At 36.1% G+C, this 24,831-nt stretch overlaps 2 protein-coding genes across 5 annotated transcripts; one reads left to right on the top strand and one right to left on the bottom strand.

Annotated features, from left to right (window-relative positions):
- Positions 1-306: 306 nt before the first annotated feature.
- LOC105038278 (small RNA-binding protein 11, chloroplastic) lies at positions 307-5,438 on the top strand. Of its 2 annotated transcripts, none has more exons than XM_073258404.1 (4): positions 307-1,242; positions 2,778-2,854; positions 4,837-4,905; positions 4,998-5,065. In XM_073258404.1, exons 1-3 carry the CDS (start codon positions 852-854, stop codon positions 4,897-4,899), a joined length of 531 nt encoding a protein of 176 aa, XP_073114505.1. In that variant the 5' UTR covers positions 307-851; the 3' UTR covers positions 4,900-4,905; positions 4,998-5,065. The 2 variants fall into 2 exon arrangements, with proteins under 2 accessions (XP_073114505.1, XP_010912333.3); XM_010914031.3 differs by lacking the exon at positions 2,778-2,854 and adding an exon at positions 5,201-5,438 and having other exon boundaries at positions 1,010-1,242; positions 4,998-5,104.
- On the bottom strand, positions 5,383-21,662 carry LOC105038277 (uncharacterized). 3 transcript variants are annotated; one of them, XM_010914026.4, is made up of 14 exons: positions 21,229-21,659; positions 18,444-18,601; positions 16,051-16,154; positions 13,403-13,469; positions 12,169-12,261; positions 11,918-12,082; positions 11,660-11,800; positions 11,455-11,532; positions 10,044-10,156; positions 9,900-9,960; positions 7,344-7,511; positions 6,387-6,488; positions 5,675-5,764; positions 5,383-5,585 (listed from the first exon to the last, which is right to left on the bottom strand). In XM_010914026.4, exons 1-14 carry the CDS (start codon positions 21,518-21,520, stop codon positions 5,523-5,525), a joined length of 1,695 nt encoding a protein of 564 aa, XP_010912328.1. In that variant the 5' UTR covers positions 21,521-21,659; the 3' UTR covers positions 5,383-5,522. The 3 variants fall into 3 exon arrangements, with proteins under 3 accessions (XP_010912328.1, XP_010912332.1, XP_073114497.1); XM_010914030.4 differs by lacking the exon at positions 21,229-21,659 and adding an exon at positions 20,642-20,794; XM_073258396.1 differs by lacking the exon at positions 11,660-11,800 and having other exon boundaries at positions 21,229-21,662.
- Between the last annotated feature and the right edge of the window lie 3,169 nt (positions 21,663-24,831).

The following is a 24,831-nucleotide window of genomic DNA, read 5'->3' on the forward strand; positions in this document are numbered from 1 at the left end:
TGTGGGATTTACCACCACATTTCAGGCTCAGCAATAAGGATCATTTTTGTGCAAAAACAGCGTCAAACCATCCTCAAGTTGCAGTTTTTCTGTGGATTATATTATTCCGCATGGATCTTTTGCTGTGCACCGCACCGTGCACCACCATGCGATGGATGGTGCACCGCACGATGCGGTGCACCGCAGAGAATGGGATCCTTTTGAATGCATTTGAAGCATGAAAATATTCCATCAGACACGCAAAATATATTTGTCACGGTTTAATAATAGCTAAATTAAGTCTCATCGATCTGGATTCTGACACGAATGTATCAAGATTTCAGATCTTGTAGACTCATCATATTGATGATTGACTAGTACCATACGGTTCTGGATAGAAGAAGAATTTGCTATGTCTAAATGCGAGGATGGTATGAATCCTCGGTCATTATCAGCAAGTATTAGCTCCTATTGAACTGGACCGGTCATGAACTGACGGGATTTCAATCCTTCGGAGGCAATATAAAGATCCCTCCAATGTACTTTTAGCAAATTCCCTCAAATAAGTGCTCTAGCTCAACTCTGCCTGTTACCAACAAAAAAGTTCCGAGGCACCAACCCTGCAGACTGGTGAACTTCAGACTGTTAGTAGCTGTAGGCATCAACAAATCCAAGCACTTTCAACCACATTCTAAGCCTACAGGATCATCATGTGTTGATCATTGCAGAATGATACGTTCGGGATGGAGATAAGAGGATCAAGAAAATTCTTTGGTGGGATACTTCCATTAAATTGGTTATTATCCGTCACAACCATAGCTGTTATTTCTCTTGTTTTGGTCAGTATAAAATTTCTGTTCTTGTAATGGCTAATGGTACAAGTTGTTCTTGAGGGCTTTTCCCAAAGAAAAAAAAGAAATCAGACTGGTCCAGGACGAACCGGTCCGATCACGATGCTTCGGTCCACGCCGGTCCATTTGAAGGAGGGTGCTTTAAAATCTCAACCGTTCGATCATGGAACGGATGGACGGTCCAGATTCCTAGATTGCTATAGAAGACTCGCGGAGCGATGGAGCAGCAGAGGGCGAGTCGGAGAGAGCTCCGCCATGGCGGCTTTGAGAGGGGCGTCGAGTCTCTTGAGCAATGGTCGCGTTCTTTTCGGGAATCTTAACCCTAACCATAACGCTAACAGTAGAGCTCTTCTACTTCTTCCTTCCCAGTTCGTGTCCTCCAGAGGAATTGCCTCCAAGCTCTTCGTCGGAGGTAAGATATCTGCGAACTAAAGAAAACGAGAAAAGCTTGTATTTTTTTTTATCGATTGAATTGGGTTCTTTAAGGTTTGATTTTTCTAAATCGATGAGAACTGATGGTTTTATGTATATGATTTCATTCAAAAAGTTTCGAATTAAGTTTGAGTTATTTTTATTTTCTGGATATCATTAGTGGTTTGTTGAGGCAGGTTTAAGAAAAAAAAAAAGGGAATATAGTGATTTTATAAATTTTATAAATTGGCTTCTTTAGTAGTTTATCTGAGTAATATCTCATACGCAAGTGGGAATGTGTGAAGAGATGAGGCATAAGGATGAAGAATTTGGAGGCGTAGATCCATTTTTTTCAGATGAATACCAAGAAGGCAAAAAAATTTGGATGATGAATTTTTTTTTTTTCCTACCTCTCTTCTTAGCAACCCTCGCCCGCGCAAACAGATATTTCATGGACAGGGTGATTGAGCATCCAAAGAGAGACTTAATGAGACAATTCTCCACCTTTTTTATTCTTCATTTATCTGGAAATAGAATGGAAAGTCCCCTTCTTTCGACAGTCTCAAGCTCAGATATGATTTTATTTGAAATACTGACTATGATCCTCCAAAACAGAATAGGGACATGATTGAAGGAAAAAATGCTGACCTAGTTATATTGATGTTTTCAGGTATTGTGTGAAGATACCCTGAAAAAGCAGTGGTTAATACATATGTTGACAATTAAGGAATGTAGATGAACCTTTTGTTTGCACTGATGGTGGATGGTGTCTCTTATGATGGCCATATTTGGGTCAATGGAAGTTGGAGCTGGAATGTGATTTTGTGGTTGAGATGATGAGTTTTTTGTTGCTTGTTATTTAAAGTGACACAATGAATTATTGCGAGGGTAGGGAAAGAAACATAGTTTTGGAATGGGTTTGCCACTGACTTTAGTTATCCCTGCTCTGAATTTTAGAGTGGTGATATATGCTATTAACATTTTTAATCCTATTAGGAACTTGCCTTTGAAGTACTGTGAAACTGACAGAAGCTATGATTTCTTGTAGATTTAATTAATCATCAGATCCAGCTAGCATGATATATATAGGTTCCATTTAATAGCAAGGAAATATGTGAAAATGAAAAGGAAAAAAAAAAGCCTTTTGGTAATTTAGTTTTCCATATATTTTGGTTGCCCAAAATTTTGTGATACAAGGATCAAAAGGAGCTTCTACATGCTGGCAAAGCTGAACAATTTATTTCTTTAAAACTAGTACTTGAAATGAAAAGTCAAGTTATCTCACAAGTATAGGTGTTATTCTCCATGTTCCAAGTTTTTCCCCCAAAGAAACAACTGGAAACATGATTTTCTAGTAAATAACAAGTTTGCTGGAGCTTTCTATGTGGGACCGAACAAAATCTTGGAGAATTGGTCACATTTCGGTAGCATTCTCCTCCTTGAGGAAGTATGTAAATTGTATTTTGTGATCCATGTATTTTCATTTAAAGTTGATGCATGCCTTCTAAATGGATTTCATCCTACTCCTAATTGCAGTTGCTCAAAAGAACCTAAATCAATTTTACTATTGCGTGAAGAACTGTAATCAACAAGTGTCATTCCATCTGCTTCAGGTTCACTCTGGGGTTTTTCGTTTCATTTTTAGTGCTCCATGTATCAAGGTTGCTCTGCTTCTTCACAATTTTGTTTTTTCAGATTGTTCCTCGCATGATTTTGCCAGTTCAAAGCATGAATAGTTGCTTTTAAAAAAAATTCAGTGATCAGTTAGTCAGATCCATGGCTCCCTCCTATAGTAATCCAACTATAGTTTTCATTTTCTATTTTGTCTTATTCATGCACATTGTAAAACACCAACTAGTTTACAGCCATGTAGTATTGATTGATTCTTTGCAAGACATTTTCTTAGTACCCAAGATGAATTTCTATGTGGTGGAAACTTTCTGTAGCACTATGGTCCCTCATTAATTCTTTCTCTGTGGTAGTCTATGTCATGCTAGAACCTTGAAGCTAATTGTTTATGAGAAGTCGTGAAATAGACTTGTTGATATTGCCTGTTCTTGAAGCCATCTAGGAGATCATCAGACATCCTTTAAGTTGGAAAATGAAAAGGTAATCAGGAGAGAGGTTAATGGAACACTTCGAAAGTTTGGTTGCAAGTATTTTGAAAAATTATAGGTGAGTTGGTTCTTGTCTAGTTCAAGAGGGAAATCTATTATTCTGAAGACCTCTGAGGGCGGACTGCCATGTGGAGTTTGGTGAATTATTCAGGTAAATGTGGTGAGGCAGAGGAAGTTTCATTCTTGAGGCTGCAGATGCTCTTGCTCGAAATAAGTGCAGTTGAAGCTGGTAGAGATATAGGGATGGTAAGGGTTATCATTTGTGCTGCTGGCTGGTTTGTGTTCAGAGGTGCAATGATTTGCTGTGGAGCTTGAAATGCATTATTGGGGCAAGAAACGGCAAGGTGTTAAGAAGAATGTGCCTTCTTGAATGAAGATGCAGAGGCTACATAAGGTGTGGTGGAGCATTTCAGCTGAAATTGGTGGCTATATGATGAGGTCATTAGAATAGCTCTCCTTGGTTATTCTATGACTGCTGGCCTGGGTGACCTGCTTCATCTGGTGCCCTCCTTTCATAAAATTTTATGGTGCACTTGCACAAGGTAAAGAATAACCAGGCAGGAGCAGTGGTACCGGATGCCTGTACTCTTACTGTCTTCTTTTTTTTTTTTTTTTGGGCCCTTGGATGAATCAACAGGGATCTGGCAATTATCTGCTTTGATAAGCATAAACTCAGATGGCATGCAGTGGAAGTGCACCATCAAATTTTACAGGTCGGAAGGGATTACAAAATATAATGGATTAGATAACAAACTGAACAAGTGGAAATCAGAATCAGATGGGATGTAGTGGAAGATACTCGGGCTATGCTGCAAAAGGCAGGCTGCACGAGAATCTCGCAATATATATGGGGAGGAAATCTAATGTGTGGATTGGATAATGAATAGAGCTTGAAAGTAAACAGTTCTGTTATCCTGAACCAGAATATCTAAGGGAACTAAGCGAGGATACATTATTCATGGCATTCTGCTTTGTTACAAGAAACAAAGTTCCCTGAATAATGTCCAGTGAAGAAGCTATTAGAAAATTTCTTTTCATCATAATTTTCTATTGGATCTTCCTAAACATGGCTGTCTTTGCTACTTCTAGTGCAAAGTTGAGGACTCTTTAGCTAATTTTGACTTCTGCTCTGTGCTACAATGGAGTGGCAGAAATATTTCAATTCTGGACGTTCTTGTTTCTTGGAGATTTTAAGCTAGGACAGGGTCCATATCTCAAGGAACGATGAATTGTGGGGCATCTTAAAACCTTGCTATTGATGACATTGCTGCTATGTTATGCCTAACAAATACATATGTATGAGCATATCTAGCAACCTGTTATTTATTTATTTGAGCTATATAGAATTCAGATTGTTGATGATTCTTGTCAAAAGGTACCATTGTGAACTGAGCAGTAATTGCTGTTTTGAGACATAAAAAGCATCTCTTTTAACTCCTTCCATATGGATCTTATGTTTTGGATTTCGTAATTGACAGGCCTTTCTTTCTACACAACAGAGGAAGCCTTATCTGATGCTTTTTCACAATATGGCCAAGTGATTGAAGGTGCTCTTGTTTCTCCCAGAATCTGATTGTGCATCAGTTCTTTCTTCATGAGCAAACATGCCATGGCTCATTACTGACATGACTCTATGCAGCCAAAATAATCATGGACAGAGCCTCCGAGAGATCGAAAGGATTTGGGTTTGTAACATTTGCCTCAGAGGATGAAGCCCAAAAAGCTCGCACAGAAATGAATGGCAAGGTGGGCACACATTGACACATGCAATCACTAGGGCTGAACAAACATTTTATTTATGGTAGTTGTGAATATGGATTGATTTGTAAATTATTTGAACAGGTTTTAAACGGGCGGGTCGTCTTTGTAGACAATGCAAAAACCAAGCTACGTTTCAACGACGCTGTTCCTATCGCAAGAGGGCCACCTGAACCATCTGGAAATAAATGATATTTATTCATTCTTCACTGTAAAACTGAAAGATTTTGTCTGATGAAGATTGAGTCAAGAGTTTTCAATGATACTTGTAGCCAAAATTTCTTTTCATTAGAGTTAAAAGATTCCGGAATGATAAATTGAACCATTTGTCTCAATTAAAGATAATTTACAATCCACTAAATGTTGGCTGCTGTCCTTGTGGAAAAAATTAAGAAGACTACAAAGCTCATGCTGCCTTGACCTTCCTAGATGGAGGCCTCCGGAACAGATTGATCAGGTCATCAAGGCCCTGTGGAAAAACCATAAATCACTATTAAAGGATTTCTAAAAGGAAGTGCCATGGTGTCTATGCATTGTCAGGCAAGTAAGCATGCATACCCGTGTGGTGAGAACAAGGAAACTGAAGAGAAGAATCAGATATGCTCCCAGCGCTAGCAGTAAAAGTAGATCAAAAGCAACACTTGCAACCTGCAATTTTATAATTCAAATTCTAATGATGAGGTTCTCCAATGAGTGAAAACAAATTAATGGATAATAGAAACACTTGCTGGATGGATCTGTCCCAGCCATTGGAGTTCTCTAGGTTTCTTCTCACAAAATTATAAGCTAAAGTTGAGTCATTGATTAGGAAGTTACAAAGTAAACAGCTTATACGCTCATTAATGACCAGTGTGTTATAGAGAGGACTTGGTACATTTCTCACACAAGCATGGTTTATTCTATTCAAAACTATGATACTGTTCTGCTTTGTATAATCAGATAAAGTGTAAATTAAAATGGTATGAGTGTTGCTGTGTCCTAACTTTTTGTCCTCTGAGTGTTGAACGACATGCAAGATACTAACTTGCCTTTTTTTCCTTTTTCCCAAGAGATTGCCCACATGAGCTGTGATAAACATGGACACGCATGTGGGCAAACATCACACTGTGAACCAGGCAATGTTTCCTGCTTGGCATGAGGCCCAACCGCTTTTGGTGAAGGCCACGTTCCAAAAAAGCAGAGACTTGGTTCAAGGTGCAGTTAACAGCGACACGTGTGCCCATCGATATGGACAGGAAAACAGAGCACAGCATAGATATACTAGAAGCACCTGATATACGTTAAGTGTTGCCCTTGTAGAATCATAAAAACTGAACATCCCATCAATGGTCTCATGCTGTACATGCAGCTCAACTGTATGATCGGATAATTCCTGCCACATGATAAAGTCAGCTTTCAGATTACATGACAAAAGAATAGAACACTTTGAAAAGAAATGATCATCTTTCATGACAAAAGAATAACATGGAAGCATTTTGAATATATGAAAAATGTGGTTATAATTAATATTTTACCTGGTTCTTGTATTATATACTTAACATGCACACGTGCTGCCTCTCTCTCTCATATGCGTGCGGATGCACAGAGAGAGAGAGATCTATATTGGAACACTTATGTGATTAAGGTAATTAAGTAAAATCATGATGCGCCAGAGAAGGATGAGTGTCAGGATTGATGTTTATATGCATCTGCTGCTGGTACAGTAAGTTGCTTTTGGCTTTCATAAGCAAAGGTGTTCCTATCTGATCAATATATTCAGAGAAAATTAAGTTGCAATAAACATATGTCAACCAGTTCAGCCATTTATTCTCAGTGAACTTATGAGAAGTACATAGTTCCACAAAATAAAGAATGTTTCTCTCATCTAGAGATGTGGAAATGTACAAACTTTCCAGAGTGTTAATCTAAATTGTCTGCAAGCCACTACCATGAAATGCTATCAGAAAAAGGAAAAAAGGAGCACAGACTAAATTAATGCCAATTAGAGGCATTGACAGGAATGAGCATCTAAAGTTGTACCTGCAGGGTTATTTTACAAGCTCACAGAACTTTAGGAATAATTAGTTTAACATTCACTTCTCCCTACTAAGCACAGGTAATGTTAAAGAAATAGATAGAATATGCAGAGCAAGATATTCAACAGATGTGCTGATTCAAGTTGCATGGACTATTAATAAAAATTAAATGACAATAAGATGGAAATTAAAAATAATAACATCTGTCAAACCTTTTTCAATGAAGAGATAATTGGGTCAGTCTTGGAGAGAAAGGGTGCCACTCGAGGTGCCCGTGACAAAAGATCCAACCATGCGCTTATATAAAAAGGGTTTATAGCCAAACTACTATTATCTGCAAAAATTTGAATGTTCCTGCCTTGGTGTCCATAAATATGCTTCTGCATGAAGTAGGAAAAAGTTAAAAACTAAAACCCATGATAGAAGTTAGGTTTCAGAACTGCAATCAACCTATTTCCATGTACTTATATCCATTTTAAGCATTTTGAGTTGACACATCCTTGTGGATGCAAAGAACCGTCAACTTTAACATGTGAAGTGCATTCATCATCTTGTACTTAAAACCTAAATAAATATCACTAGCACATAGGTTGATACATACATAGACACACACATATAAATGCATATGGTGCTTTTACCTTTTCTTAATGTAGTAAATGCACTGACAGGACATGAATAAAATCACTATTGTTCTCTATCAACCTGATGTAATTAGATGATATCTTGTGTCAAATCTTGCCGATAGCCTGCATTGGGTTTGATCAGCATAATTCACTGATTAAAGAGTTCTCATCCTATGAAACCTCGGCCAATATTCTGGTCAGCAATATTATTTTTTAGATAAAGTTATATAGCATAAACCAAAATTGCATATTCCATATAATTAAAGAGACGATATAAAGTACCAGATTACTGGTTTAGAAAAACAAAGGACAGAACATGATTCCAGAAATAATTCATTAAATATGAGCAGCAGCTTGAAACCTGTCATTTAGCTTCTTTGCACACATGAGAAATAATTTAGAAGTAACACAGCAGGAGAAATATTCTTGAATGATTTATATATGACAAACAAAATGTTTATCACTTCTAGGGCACTTTGCAAAACCAACACTCTATCAAGTGAACACCTGAAGAGAATATTGACCTACAAGGAGTAGAATATATGTGAAAAGGTCCACAAGGGCCAATTATTCTGCAAGTGGCTGAAAGTTCAATTGTTACCACCTTACCAACATAAATGCCTTATTCTGAATTCAAGCATCATTCAATTGTCAAGTTAAAACCTTAAAGTTCATAAAAAACTAGAATTGCAATATTTATTAATATGCAAATTTATGAGTCTGCAATCAAGAAACCTTTAATTCAAGTTTTTGCTATTTGCGCACTTTAAATTATTGTCATTGTCTTTGAAGCTGTTTCATGCAACCTTGTAGTTATAGACTTTTGTGGTAGGTTCACAAATTCCAAACAACACAGTTGTTTGGTGTTTGGGAGAAAAACTTATGATGTAACTTTATTTGTGTTTTCAAGCTCTAGTTTGAGCTTCACTCAAATGATTCCACCCTAGTAATCCTAGAAACTCACAATATAATATCAAACTGTAAGCCTTCCACAATAGGAGCATATTACTCCCCAAAAAGTACTGCATGATGATTACCCTAATATGTGACAGCAGACAAGGAGTTCTGAAGTCACATTCTTGAATTATGTGTTCAGAGATTTGGAAACAAAGAAATCAACAACTTTCTCAGGACAAGTGCTTAGCAATTTGAGAGAATCACTAAGCTCTCTTTTCCTTATATTCTCTCCTCTAAGAAAGCTTAGTTCTTCGGTGATATAGAAACAATGATTGGAAAAATGTTTATGATGTCTTCTTATTACAAACCAATTTAAAGAAAGTTCTGCAGCTAGCTCTGAGCTAAATGTAAAATTCTCAGGCATTCATTGAGTGGTACTGATGTTACTTGTTAGTGTCACGATCTGCTATGTTTTTGTTGACTAAAGGAAAAATAGCACATCCAATAAAACTAAAGACCTGAACACTAAGAAATGGGCTTACTTTCAAGACTAACCATGTCAGGCACATTTTCCATTGGAAAAGGTTGTAAAATATCATTATCAGCATAATGAGTAGTTATGCACATTGGAAATCTTGTTGTGTTAAATTAAATTACAGATATTGCTTTATGACTTAGCACATAGTTGTGCAATATGGAGCTATATAACAAAGTGGAGGAGTGATTTGATCAGTTCAGTCTTGAGATAAAAATTGTACAAATGGAAATCACATGTTTTTCCTATTCAATTATTTAGCCCTTCAGCTTCTTGGGGGAAAACTGCATCCTCTCTTCTAGTTGTATCATATTGCTTAGTACTCTGCACCTTGTTCAATAAAAATAAATTCAAAAAGATACCTTACATATCCACTATATCCAGAAGCTAATGCAGATCAGAACAGGAACAGATAATCCATCACTTTCATTTAAGTACTTCAGTAATCTGAATTATTAAAAACACCACATGGACATGGATATGACATTGAACTAAAAGCTTAACTTCCAATGTTCCTGTCATGATCAATTCTATGTCAAAAAAATGTACAATGTAGTTCTTGTCAATTATGCTGATCTGAGCATTGAACATTGGTGTGCAAATGTGACTTCTCCAGGTTATAATAGAGGGAGAAAAAGGAAAATCACTTGACTTGAGCAATATTACCAACCCAAAAGCTCGTGCAATGACTAAGAAAAAGTAACTGATCATACCGCAAGACTTTCTGCTACTAATCTGATGGTTCTGTAGACTGCAGCTTCATCCAATGAATCTCTAAAGGAAAACTCAAAAGCTTAACAGGGAATCATTTAAGAGAGACTGGAGATGAAATAAAGGAAAATGTTTTGCAGTCTTACCTTGTGTCATGAAGCCCTCCGGTACTTTCAAGTAATTCAGGTGCTGCAGAAAGCTCAGAAAGAGTAACAGCAGTTATTCTTAGCCTTGAAAATTGCTCATGCTCCCAGGCAACCTAAAGTAGAACATATATTTGTCCATTAAAGATTTAAACAAGGCCTGCTTCTCTTGTGCAAGTGTTGCAATTACAGCAAAATCAAGTAAGTTTCTTTGTAGAGAACAAAAAGAAGTTCATATAGAACAAATGTTCAGTTATTTTAACATGTAATATGCATATAGGGGCTGCAGCAAGCAGTAAACACCAGATATTTTCAAAAGAATTCCGACAAGAGAAGCATTTTTAGCAGATGTTGTGAGTGACACACTCATAGACCAAGGTGTTTGGCTGAAATGTTTTAACAATTCAATTTTAACATGTGCAATTTGGGTCCCTAAAACAGTACACAAGATTTGCACCTTGAGTCACTCCAGAAAGATTATTCTAACAGCAGATGCAGATACGGTATATGAATGTCAGACTGGTGATTGTAGCTAGGCAGCTAAAGCAACAGTTTTAACCACCAAATCAGGTGGACCAGTTAACTGGCTTTTATCAGCACAGGTGGAGGGTGTGTTGCTGTGACATAAATGATTGCAGCTTTTTCTTTCTAAGCATAAGCACTCTCTTGATAAGCTACTAGTCACTAATGTTGGGCATTTGCAAACCAACTCCATCTACAGACCTTCATAAAATTTTTTCTAACTTTATGATTTTTAAGCAATAAGAACAATTTGCTGAGGCAGTTAATTCACTTCACTAACAAGAGAAGATGTGACATGAAAGAGGACAAAAGACAGAGCTAAAGGGAAGTTTTCCTGCTAGGAAGTGCCATAAGTTTCATCCTCCCAATAATACAACCACACCACATATACAAAACTAATTGAAGACAAAAAGCTTATGGTTTTTGACAATGCCACAGGAATACGTCAACTTATGTATAACACTCCATGCAGTGTTAATACAGAAATCATATCTTGGACAATCTCTTCGGATGAATATATGTAAGTTAACAGACAGTTGAAGTGATTTTTAAGCAATAAGAACAATTTGCTGAGGCAGTTAATTCACTTCACTAACAAGAGAAGATGTGACATGAAAGAGGACAAAAGACAGAGCTAAAGGGAAGTTTTCCTGCTAGGAAGTGCCATAAGTTTCATCCTCCCAATAATACAACCACACCACATATGCAAAACTAATTGAAGACAAAAAGCTTATGGTTTTTGACAATGCCACAGGAATACGTCAACTTATGTATAACACTCCATGCAGTGTTAATACAGAAATCATATCTTGGACAATCTCTTCGGATGAATATATGTAAGTTAACAGACAGTTGAAGTGATTTAGAGTGTGTAGGAGTAAAATTAACTCACTCGTGGGTTTGAGATATTTATCTTCTTGTGCTTTATTCCAATTGTAACTCCCAGCTCGTTTGCAACATCTGACAGACTCTGCCATCAAAACAATTCATAGTTAAAAGAAAGAAGTGCCATTCTTAAATGTGAAAGAGGTGTTGCTTCCATAATTTTCACTAACGCACATATCAAATTAATTTTATCATTCTGGCACTTGACTTACTTCGTGAACTTGTTTTATGTAGGCATTTTCTGGAGGCTTGGACACATGAATCCACAACTCATTTTTCCAGGAACCAATACTATTTAAGCATATGGCGTACTCAATGCTCTCTCGTAATCGTTGATCAAAACTCCTAAGCCACTAATATAAATACGATCATAATATGCGATCATCAATAAGTGCTAGGTCAACAAATTAAATGAAACAAATAAATACAGTGATTTTTAAGGCTGCCATGAAAGGAAGGGAAAAACTTACCTTCAGAGTTCCATCATAGTTATAAGGTCCACCAGATGTTAACCCAAAAAGAAGGTTATATCTCCCACGGGTCTTTGGATTCGAATAAAGACGTGAGAACAGTCTTGCTATCTCCAAAAGAGCCACAACTCCACTCCCATTACTATCACTTCCCACAGAAAGTGCCTTGAAATAATAAACAGAATTTAAAACCTAAAGTGTTATAGTAAAAAATTGTAAAAATTACTGATTAAATAATTTATAACCCATACTGGAGCAGCACCAAAAGTATCGTATGATGCAACTACAGCAATTGTTGGCAGTTGATTGGTATCTCCATCTCCTTTCAGTCCTGGCAACCATCCCTGTCATATAAACCAAGTTAATCATACACAGTAAGTAGGACATGATGCCTGAATGTCATAAATGGACCCCCTTAAGTTGACATAAAGAAAACACTCAAAGCACTGGTCTGGGAGAAGATTGAATGTTGGGGGTTGGGGCGGGGGGTTGTTGTGGAGGAGGAGGAAATGGAGGCAAAAGAACACCTCCATCGCACCTAAAACCCAAAATTTTCAATTCATGATAGCTATATCAAGGGACATTAAATGATATAATGCTGCAAATACATACACATCCTCATGAAGCAAGAAATATTGACCCACATTGTCCCCGGTTCCATGGTTACAGACACTTGGCTTTTTAAATCTGTTCCCATATCATCCAGTAAGAATGTGACACATAAAGACCAAAACGAGGGAAATGAAAGGCCTTACAAGCTAGCACTAAACCTTGACATTCTCTGGAAGGAAATATTACAAAGCGGACATCCACCAAACAAACTGCAGGCACAGTGACAGTGAAAAGTGATGGTCCAGCACCTAGTTTTCCCATTCTTATCTCCAAAAGAGTAATATTTGCAGACAATTTGCCAGATTTGGAATAAAAGCTGCCTCCTAAGGATAAGAATTGCTGGCATTCCTATAAAGCTAAACTAAGAGGAGATTCATGACATGGTATACCTAACACACTTGTAATATTGGATTGTGCCAACATGGAAGTGTGATCCCTCTAGAAATATAATAAGTTTTGCAGAATTAACAAGCTTACATCTAGTTTTGTCTGTAAGAGATTGGACCTGAATGTCTGTTATTGTTAGAGATGAAGTTTTCAAGGCTTCGATGATGATGCAATCAACTTTTAGCTAACACACCTGTCCTATTGGATACTGCTGGCAAGTGTGATCCCTCTAGTGTAGTTAACCCATTTGTTTGTATAGTGTAGCTAAAACACGTCGTATTGGATTGTGCCAACAAGAGAGTGTGAACCCTCTAGTTTAGTTAACACATTTGTCTATACAGTGTAGCTAACATACTTCTCCTATTTGGTTGTGCCAAAAAGGAAGTGCAATGCTACCATAAATGTAATAAGTTATGTCCAATAATTAAGCTTGCAGTCAATTTTCTGTGTAGTTCTTCATATGTTAAGAACAGAGAAGAGACTAACCTGAATGTTCGTTATTGTTGGAGATGATACTCTTTTAGGCTCTGGTATTGAGACAAGCAACTTGTAGCTGCAAAATCGCATAATATAAGAAGGAATTAGTCGAGGCTAATATATTCCATTACAAGCATGGAATAACTGATTTATCTTTTTCCAGTAGTAGTACATTAGGACTACATAAGACTAACTTATCTTAAAAAAGAAAAATGATGAATCTGCATTTCATAAGAATTAGACTCCTGGAAAGTGTTAATCATTTTTAAACTAATCTTAGGACAACGGAAATTAACATTACAGCATAGGATCAATTCAGTCAATTTAAGATGAAACCAGTTCCTGTGTTGTATGTCCTAACAAAAGTCATACTTTAGTCTAATCATGGATGCTTTTGAAACACTTCTTTGCAACACATTCTTGCAAGAACTAAACCAAAGATTCCATTCATATTTGAGACCTAATTCCTTGTTCCTCTCATTTTTGCTAGTCAGACATAAATGGTCAGAGCAACTGTGCAAGAGCTGTTACCCTTTTGATACCTAAAGGTATCAGATCAAATTTTCAAACTGATTCAATAAGATAATCTAATGGCAACCACATGAAATCTTCTGCATTATTGTTTCTTGACAAGATCAGAAACTTTTGCACAGAAAATCTCTATCAACTTTTTACAATGTCCATCACAATTTATAAAGGATATATATCTGATGGTTTCTGATCCTTCAGCACAAAACAAAGGCCTTTCCATTTGTCCCTGCCATCTATAATACACATCATCCCTTTATCATCTATAAATGTCAACCTTAATTTCCTTAATTCCAATTGCAAACACTATCACGACCATTCCCAAGCCCAGATGAGAAAAGTGAAGGGTTGATGTCAGGTTAACAGTCAGTCATAAAAATGTGTTAATAACTAAGAACTGTATCCTAATTTCATATGCATGAATATTAGGGCATCCTCTGTTCTATTCGACACACCACAACCTGACTTGATTGTCGTGAGAAGTAGGCAAGGGCTTTTTTAGGCTGTTGGCTATAAGTAACCCACTAAAATGTGACCTGGTTGTCATTAATACAGCTCACTCCTAACAGCTGGTAATAGTTGGGAAAGGCTACATGGCTATGGTTATGGAATAATAACGATCACAATTTATAATCCCAGTTTTCCTAAGTGTTTGAAGGTTCCTAGGTGGCCTTGACCCGTAAACCATTTGAGACATCAAGAATACTGACTTGTGATTTAATAAATATGTATATTTGGGGGGTGTAACTGATGTTTCAAAATTAAATAAAATGGGAACCATCATGAGGAAATTGAAAGAAAATGAAAAATCCCTCACTCCATAAAATACTGAAAAGAGGACAATGATAGAGAAGAATCCATTAATCACTACAGCTTATTTTTAGGCAATGCAAAAGAAACATCAAAAACTAAGATTCCAGAGTAAGAAGAAATGGAAAACGAGGGGGGGGAGGAGGGGGGGCAGCCTTGTGTTCAGAAACTTCGAAAGTGAGTGGTTCAAGAACAATGAAAGAGATGTAGGATAGAGAGGGAGAGAGGAGCTAAAAAGGAAAAAAGATCAAATATCATTTGACACTTCATGCAGATGATCATTCAAATCAATCAAAATGTACACAATGAAAAGAAAGGGGGAGTGAGAAAAATGGAGAGAAAAGAGATTATTCTTTAGGAAAAGGATCAAGGAAGACACAAAAAAAAGAAGTTGCTTTTGGTGTTTCTTCTTGCATCTAAGAGAATACATAATATCAAGTGGTTCTCTTTCTTCTTCTTCTTCTTCTTCTTCATGGTAGTTTCCCTCTTACAATGAGCATAATGGAGAAGAATATTGAAAACTAAAGATTTATAGACTTACAGATACATGAAGTTAAGAGTATTATTATACTACAAAGTTAAACAATCCAAGTAGCAGATTCTGATTACTAAGCAGAATGTTTTTAAAAAAATCTGGCAATTATTATGCAGTAAACTATTTGCTGAATTGCCTCTTTTGAAGACAACTAGGAACGAGATAAGAGGTATTCATATTGAATAGTAAATAGAAATTTAGGTTACAATAGGACTTTTTTGTCCAACAGTGAGGAGATTGTGGGGTGGAGAGCTTGAAAAGAAATATCACCAAAAGGAGATGTTTTGCCTGGCAAGCAAGATGACTATGTGCTCATGAATACAGCTTTTACATCAAAATTTTGTTGTGGATAGCATCATAATTAGACTTTAAAGCAAGCATCGGTTCATCACACTTAGGTAAAGGTCTTAGCTAACTGAAATGGTTGCAAATTAAGATGCTTTATTTGACATGCAGCAGTACAAAAAATTGCAGAATACAAGAGCTAGATGTCATTTTTTTTATTATACATCATGTAGGGTAGATTGCATGTTCAGATGGATACATGGCAACAAGTCATGTCCTATATGAAGCAGCTATCATTTTAAAGGCTAAATACCAGCAACAAGATTGACTGAAAAGCACCCATTGCAAACTCTAAATCAGTTCAAATTTTAAAATTGAAGAACATGTGCGTCTTGGCTAACCAAAGTATCAAGTGGAGGTGTATCAGACAATTTCCTATAGTTGAATAGATGTTCTGATGATTTTAAATGACTGTTAGCAGATCAGCAGATCAACTAACCCGCCAGTGGTTGCCATGGGAGGTTGGCCAGTAGCATCATTTCTCCGGACATCAGCTAATACAGCATTAATCTTATCATCCTCAAATGCAAAATAAACTGGATACTGCAAGTATTGATAAACATAATTAGTTAAGAAAGCACTAACACATAAGAAAATGTAAATAAGTATTAGAGGATAGAGACTATTGGCCATATGAGTTCTTAAAATCAATAGTGATAACTGATAACTGATGATCTATTCTTTGTCAGATCATGTGGAATCCATAAATTAGGACAGCTCAAACCCAACTAGGACCTCAGCAAATTAAATCTAAAGAAGTCTTACAAGTAAAGAACTGTACAGAGTTAAAAGTTAGAATGACGAAACTGCAATCTTAAGCTAGCATATAAAAAGGACCTTAAACCCTAAGTCATGGTGAGAAGTGAGAACTAGCACTTATACTCTAGTTTATTCTCTTTTAGAACTCCCTAGTGCTCATAAATAGAAATATTCATGACATTCACAAAACCTGTAATATTTGCATCTAAATTGTACATCACCTCATTGACAAAATTAAGTTAAAAGGAAAGCATTCATGAACATAAATAACATAGCATGTCAATGTCAGAGAAAAATCTTAAGCAGTTGTTGCAAAATCATAAGTGCAAGTACCAAGTTTCATGACAATGAAACAATTCAGTATGCTGCGATATAAACAAGAAGCGGCAAGGAAGACACCCGAGGGCCACTTGGTTGCTTTTAGTGAGAAAAAAATGTATATGTAGGGAAAAAAAAATTATTTCCCCAATCTACAGGAAGTATGTGAGTGTAAAAGAGTGCGAGTAGAGCATGTCATAAAGCAGTGTATGTCCACCGAGACTAAGAAGGTATCTAGAACAAAATAAAAATGTTCAAGACTTCAAGGAACTATTCAGTTCTCAAGTTAACTGTTAGTTTCTTCAGATCCAAGATTAAAGGTTCAACTGAGTTCAGTCATGAATCATGATACTTTATATCCTTTAACCCTAGAATTTAAAAATAAAAAATAAAAAACAAAAAACTGCAGCCTACTACTTCTCCAAAAAGAAATTTGATTGAACAAAGAGGACAAGGGCCCAACTTCTTTAATGAACATCACTCCAAAACCCAGGCAGAATTGAAATACAACCATAATTGATCAAAGGGTATTAAGATGAATGGCAACCCACCAGAATCCTAAAATAAGGTCTCAACAAGTGATATGTTGAATTTTATATCCAATAATTTTCTAAAGTTCCATTAACTTCTACTTCCATTTCTTAAAGATTACACCATCTACATAATTTACAATTTACATCAAGCAACTAGGTAGGAAAATAGGGGTTCCAATGAAGCAACTAGGTAGGCAACTGTCTGAGGAAATTTAAATTTCCAGTCTTCCAGACAATCCTCTGGAGATCAAATTGAGATAAAAAAGGGAATGCCAAAAAGGCTTAGAAAGATCTCAGTTCTCACCCCTAATTTTTTATCTCCAACACCTACCATATTCCTTATAGGGAAAACCTCAAAAGTCTCCAGAATGGACCAAGATCTCCCATCCCATAATTCAGAAACCAGAACTGAAGAGCATGACTTCAAATTGTTATGTTTACCTCATACTTCAAAAAGTCTCTCAAAGGTATGAATTTCAATATAAAATAAATAATTACATTACTCCCACCCCCCCCCCCCACCCCGAGAGCTCTAACAACTACTTGTTAATGTGACTGGAAAACTACTGGTTTTCCAATTAGATCTTAAATCTAAATGAACACTGAGTAATGAGTATACATCATCCTTCAAACTTCTACAATACACATGTGATTGGAAGAGTAGGTCCAGGAACCCAGATTAGCAATGGATAGAATTATGTTGTCCTCAATGCAAAAATCTATTTATTTAGGCATACTGAACTTTTATTAGACACCAAAAACTTAGTTTTAATCTGAGAAAAAAAATGGGATATTGCACTCTAAAAAACAAAAAGAAATTTTTAATGTTTCCGCTTCCCTCCAAAGGAGCAGATAATACATAGAATATCGTGATTTAGATGAAGACGATAAAATATCTATATTCATAGCTCAACAACTATATAGCAAATATAAAAGAGGCAAGTGGAAAAAAGACTGACATCAAAGCAATAAGCACTCAGCATGATTGAAACAATTTTCAGAAAATTTTCAATAAGAGATCTCAAAAGGAAGACAATGCTAGGAGTTAAGCAACAATCATAAACTAGAAAACTTAGATCTGCTACACTACAAGCATCAATCCAGAGCAACGTCAAGTCCAAGTATCCCAAATGCAAAAAGTACAAGTCTAGTGAGTAATGATATAGTTGAGCGGTGACCATGTGATCATGATTGGATTTGAATAAAGTGTAATGTCACTTACAGGTATGTTGGCATGTATGAGCAATTGTTCTAACTCAACCAATATGTTTCTCATGAGCCCATCATCTTTGCTCTTGATCTTCCCAACAATCCTGTTGCCAACCTTTTCAGGAAGCAAAAGCAACAAGCCTCCCAATGGCTGGTTACTAATTATGTACTCTGAAATATATATTGTTGCAAAATTTAGCAATATAAACATGCACAAAAAGAACATAAAAGGCAAAACTTATCCCACCTATTTTGGTTCATAACAAATTAGCTCCACAAAAGCTGTTGCTGATATAGTGGAAGAAATTATATTAATTGTGAAATTCAGAAGATGATGAATACAATCTCCTAAATGCCTAAGCTTTTTATATATTAAACAAGAAAAGAAAGCATCTACACACAACTAGTTATTATATCACAATGAAACTTTGCTGCACACCTTTTTTTTTGGCAAAACAGAGTGGGAAATCCCACAAAAATTAAGCTCTTAAATACAAAACACCTAGCATATCAGCCAGGATAAGTAGATGAACAACAATATAAAAACAATGGCTGCCCCAGAAATTTCAGCCAAGTATTATTTGAAAATAAAGGCCAACACTACAAATATGTGGATGGATACAGGATATGTTTTGCTATCTCTATGAAACTTAACCGAAAATGGGAAGAAAAAATGTAGTGAACCTCTGGAGCCTTCAAAAGATTTTATGAGTGGCATGCCAGTATTTTAAGAACAGCGAGTTGTACTGTCAATTAAGATATTTACTCAGAAAGAGACTCATGGCATCCGACAAAGAAAATTTTATTGTCAATAGATGTTAGGCCCAAACTGAGTTCATGCATGCTTAGAATTCTTGATATTCTTCTATAAATAGCAAAAGGTGATAATGCATCACTCACATAATTCGTGATGCAATTCTTGTACAATTGGGAGGAAAACCTAGAGATGCCTACATACTATGCAAAATACCACTTTAACCTTTTTTTTCTAAGTATTCTGTACTAGCACATGCATAATATGATCAGCATGATATACTGATAAGTAATAATGTCAGTTGAATGCCTGCTTTTGTGCACCCAAAAGGAGAACTTGAAAATGCTTATCTATAGGGCTAATTGATTTTGAAGATTAATTGATTCTCATAAATAAAATTTGAATTGTTGAATTATGTTTTATTGTCTTTTTTGCTTGTTAGTAATTAGCCGACATTCATAGTATATAAAAAGTTAATTAAATGAAAAAACCCGGTGGGTACTTAAGAGTCATGAAATCTAGCATGGGTTTTGTCATAACCTAGGGCCTCGCCCAAAAAAGACTTGCCAGAAGATGTTATTTAAGTTTCTTGGTCCTGTATAGATATCCAAAATGTATCCAATGCATAGCAAATATGAGATTAAACACTTACCTACATAGGTCCTTACATACTCCTCCTATTTGAGCCTTGACATTTTCATTAGATAAAAGGTTTAAATCCATTCAAATCCAATCACAAGTACTAAATCAAATCACAAACACCAGGATTTACCATGGTCAACTAAGTAAGCCTGTGCAGCAATGTCCTCTAGTCTACATGCACCATGAATTGGGTCCACTCTAATAACACTTTGAGCAACCTAGGACCTCGTCCGAGATTTTATGCCTCGGTGGATGGAGGGCATCCCAACATTCCCATCCCATTCCTATTAAAAGAAAGGGATCAAGATGGGTCAAAACTCCAAAACTTATTCACACAAGGAGGGAAGAAGAAAGAAGAAATGAAGAAAAAAAAGAAAGATGATGAAAAAGAAAAAGTGAAAGAAAAGAAGGAGAAGAAAAATGAAAGAACAAACAGAAGGCAGAAGAAAAAGAAGGCAGAAGAGAAAGAAGAAGAAAAAGGAAAAAAAGAGAGAAAGGAATGGATAAGAAAAAAAGAAAAAGGAAACAAAAAAAAAAAAAAGAAAGGCGGAAGAAAAGAAAGAAAAGAGGGAAAGGAAAGAAATAAAATAAGAGAGATGGATAATATCTACTGGGATGTATGACTTGGGCCACGGTCGGGATGGGATGGCAGGCATCCCGTTCCATGGAGAAATGAGGATAAGTTTGCCCCACAAGATTTAGAACTTTGATCTCACCTAAAAAAACTAGCTTGAAGGTATTATTTGAATTCCTTAGTCCTATATAGATTCGCAGACTCTACCCAGTGTATGGTTGATATGAGTCTAAGTACTCACCCGCATGGGTCCTCACAAATTTTAGTAGAACCAATATCATCTTCATAAAGAGCTTCTCAGTCATGATTCGTTTGGGTTTAAGTCCAACTTGAAGCAATCAAAATCATAACTTGAGGAGCCTACCACACGATCCAGGAGCCAACAATTATGTGGAACCAAGTAAATTATCCTCTTGGAACAACAGAGAATATAGAAGAGAGAGAATAAAGAAGAAGAAATAGAAGACAGATCCAGCAAAAGATATGCAAAAAAAATGCAGAAAGTTATCTACGATACCAACCAGATTCCCTTTTTTTTTTTTTTTTTTTACACCTTTTCTTTGTTCCCTAATAGCCACATCAACCAAGTTATTACTTCAATCTTCAAGTTAAAAAAAAAAAAAGGCAAAGTAACTAATAAAAGAAAGATTCCATTTTGCTATGTTATCCGAGTTATCTAATTTAACAGTGACACTCAACCAGGAATTATTACTTGAGCGAAACGCAACAAAACGAGAAAACGATAAAATTTTTCAAGCCCAGCACAGAGCGCTAGTGTCATGTTTCTGCTCTGCATAACTTCGAGAGGATGAGAGGGACGCGATTTACCTCGGAGGAAGGTGAGGTTGAGCTCCCGGACGGGCATCATGACGACGGTTCGGGAGAGATCGGCGCCGGGAGCGAAGAAAGAAGCGCCGGCGTGGTGATTGAGGCCGGCGAGGCGAGATCCGTAGGGCACGCCGGCGATATCGTACTGGATCAGGCGGTAGACATCGACGGCCGTGGCGGCGTCGCCGAGCTCGACGCAGGCGACGAGGATAAAGACGAGGGCGACCACAGAGTAGATCGAGTCCAGCACCTCCACCCCGCCGCCAATTCGGCCTCTCCTCCTCCCCGCCATATATGCACGTACGAGAGAGAACGAGGGTTTCCAAGAATCAATAAGTTGATCGGAGTTGAGTCGGGGTTCTCGGGAGTACACCAAGCCTTTGGAGCGGCTTTCTGCCGCTCCCCAGCAATCTAAAACGAGGGATTCGAGATGGACGGCGTAGACTTCGTTTTTATACGAGGACCCATCACTTAAGTGTAATATTTATGTCGTACGGGGCTCTAGAATTGTTTGATTTGAATGCCGGATTTGATGTGTTTTTCTGGTAAACCCCTTATCGAATGATGGTATCGAGTAAGCTTTGCCGTGTGTTATATATGTGCTTCGTGAGGAGTTATTTAAGAAATTCTATTATTGAATTTAAATTAATTTTTTGGCAAATTATTTGCACCATATTAATTCAAACCTAGCGCCGGTATTTGTACGCATTAACTCTTGTTAAATATCTTTACCAAAAAAAAAAACTCTCGCTAAATAATGCTATTATTAAATTTTGATATTTTCTGTCCACAATACCAAGACAGCAAAATGTGAAAATTTTTTGTTTAAGTTGGTTTATACAAGGAGTTTACATTTTTTAAATTTTTCATGGACCATCCAAATTGAAGAATTATGAACGTAGTTTATACCAAAAAAAAAGCTAAAAAATTGAATTCGTATATTTTAATAGTTCCTAACCTACCATTCAATTACTACAAAAATAATCATTATCAATTATGGTAGTATAGTAAAATACTAATCAGATATGTGAATTGAAAATTCAATTTATAGATCATGTCTACATATCTTAAAATACAAATGGATTTAACTTTACTATATCTTGATAATTAGATCATGGTAAAATATAATATCATATTATTAAAACTATCCACTTTAACAACTACTTGATAATTAGATCAGCGTCTATTTAAAATATGTAAATTTTGGTCTTCAAGCATTTAAGATAGTATAAATCATATTCGGTGGTTTGGATCTTAAATTTGGATAGTGACCTTTCTATTTTAGATCATTAATTATCATAAAGCATGTAGTTCGATTCTTATTATTTTATGAGTGGTTGAGATAAGGTTGTTTATGAAAGGGTAAAAGATACTCTTCTCCAACTATATGATTAAGATTATAATTGTATCATCACTCTCACTATTTGCTTTGCACTATAATGGTCATTTTAGTAGTCTCTTATAAATCACAATGGCTCATCTCACTTAGATGCAAATATTATGTAATATCCCCAATATAACGTTATCAATTAAACTCTTTGTCATTTCGAAGAAAAAAAATAGATCCAGCTACTCTAATCCCATTTTTATTCTTATAGAAATCTTAATCATTAAATAAACTTTGTTCACTCTAGAGAACCGTAATCATCTAAAAGACCTTTTTTTTCTAAAAGAATGCGAGAAATAGGCTAAATATTTATATTAATAAAATAATATGGTGGAACAACCTATATGTTGGTCATATAAACCAATAACTAAGTTCAAACATTAATGGCTTATTTTGAGCTAGTGAGTTGAGAGAAGGGTTTAAGGTAGACTTCAGGATTAATTATGCAAAAAACTTGAATTATTTATAAATTTTTATTTTTAAATTTTAATTTAGTGCAATTGAGACACTCAACTTCTAAATTTATTTAAGAGAAAATTATAGGAACATCTTCTCAATTTTAGCTCGATTTTACTTAAACTCTCCGTACTTTAAAAGTGTCAAATCGATCCTTTTAGTTATCAATATATTTCAATATAGTCTAGCCATCTATCTCCATTAATAGAATTTTATAAAATAATAAAAATACTTTTAACTCCATCTCCTCTCTTTTCTCTTCTTTTCGATTAAGCTCTTCCTCTATCATCGGTATCTCTTTTTCTCCCTCCTCCATCCTCCTCTTCCTCTTTTTCTTCCTTTTCCTCCTCATTCATTTCTCCTCCTCCATGACGACTCGCTCCATCTCCACCAATTCCTCTATCTCCTCTCCTTCTTTCTCATTTACTTCTCTTCCTCATCCTCCTTCTCCTCCAAGTTATCCATAAACTATCCCCCTCCACCTCCGTCCCTTCTTGCCTTCCCGCTCTTCTTCCACTCCATCTTGTTTTCCTCCTTTCCTCCTCCTCTTCCAAATTATTCCTTGCTAGTGGCCCCTTTCCCCTTCTCCCCTTCCTCCTCATCATTTCTTCTCCTCATCCTTCCTCCTCCAAATTCACTCAAGTCCTACCCCTCTATGATGGCCCCCTCTACATCTGCCCCTTTCACAACAACCCATCTTCTTCTCTTTCCTCCCTACCCATTTTTTCTTCTTCATGATAGCTTCTTCCATATCCTTCTCTTTCTCTTCATCCATTTCTTCTCCTCCTCCTCCTCTAAGATGCCCATAAGTTATCCCCCTCCACACCGACACCTTCCACCTCTATCCTTTTTCATCGGTAATCTATTCTTCTCCCTCTTCTTCCTCCCCACCCTCTTCTTCTTGTCTTCCTTCTCGTCCTTCAACTTATTCCTTACCGATGGCTCTTCTCCCATCCTCACATTCCTTCTCATCCTCTTCCTCCTCCAAGCCTACATAGGAGTGAGAGGCATTTTTATCCATTGAGAGAGAAAGCTAGCACCATTTGTTGGTAAAATAAATGGCTGAACTATATAAGAACATATCGACAATTAGAATGGTCAATTTGATACTTTTTATGATATATTGGTGTAAATAAAATTGAACTAAAGTATAAAGGATGTTCCTATAATTTTTTTTTTGTTTAATTTGAATCTAGTTATGAATTTTATCTAGTTACTATGACAAAATTATTACATAATATCATATGACCTACTTATGTAGTATAAGAGGATGATGCAAAAGATAACATTATGTGACAACTCCATCATGACATCCATATAAAATCCATGACCATGATTTGAATTGAATAAATTTAAAATTTGGATTATGTGATTGCATTAAATTAAAATTTGAGATGAAATTAAAAACTCTCAAATAAATCTAAATTTTTTGTGTAATTAATCCTAAAATTTTCAATTAGAAGAGCCTATTCTCCAAGCTATTGAGAGAGGTATGATTTGAGAGGATATAGTGTAGTGTTCATTAGCTAAGGTAATGATCAAGGCCAATAAAGATGGATTTTCTCTTTCATTTTTTTCTTTTTCAAATATCTAATATATATATATATATATATTGTTTTACTAAAGCCAATTTTATTGACATGATCACACTTCAAGGGCCAGTGTAGTTGAATTCGCACATGCATGAGGGTTGCAAAAATAAGAAAAATTTGCATTTATACAATACTAAAAAGTTAATTGGAGCTCAAAATTGGATCATA

The sequence above is a fragment of the Elaeis guineensis genome, chromosome 1 (genome assembly GCF_000442705.2).
Source record: "Elaeis guineensis isolate ETL-2024a chromosome 1, EG11, whole genome shotgun sequence".
NCBI lineage: Eukaryota > Viridiplantae > Streptophyta > Magnoliopsida > Arecales > Arecaceae > Elaeis > Elaeis guineensis.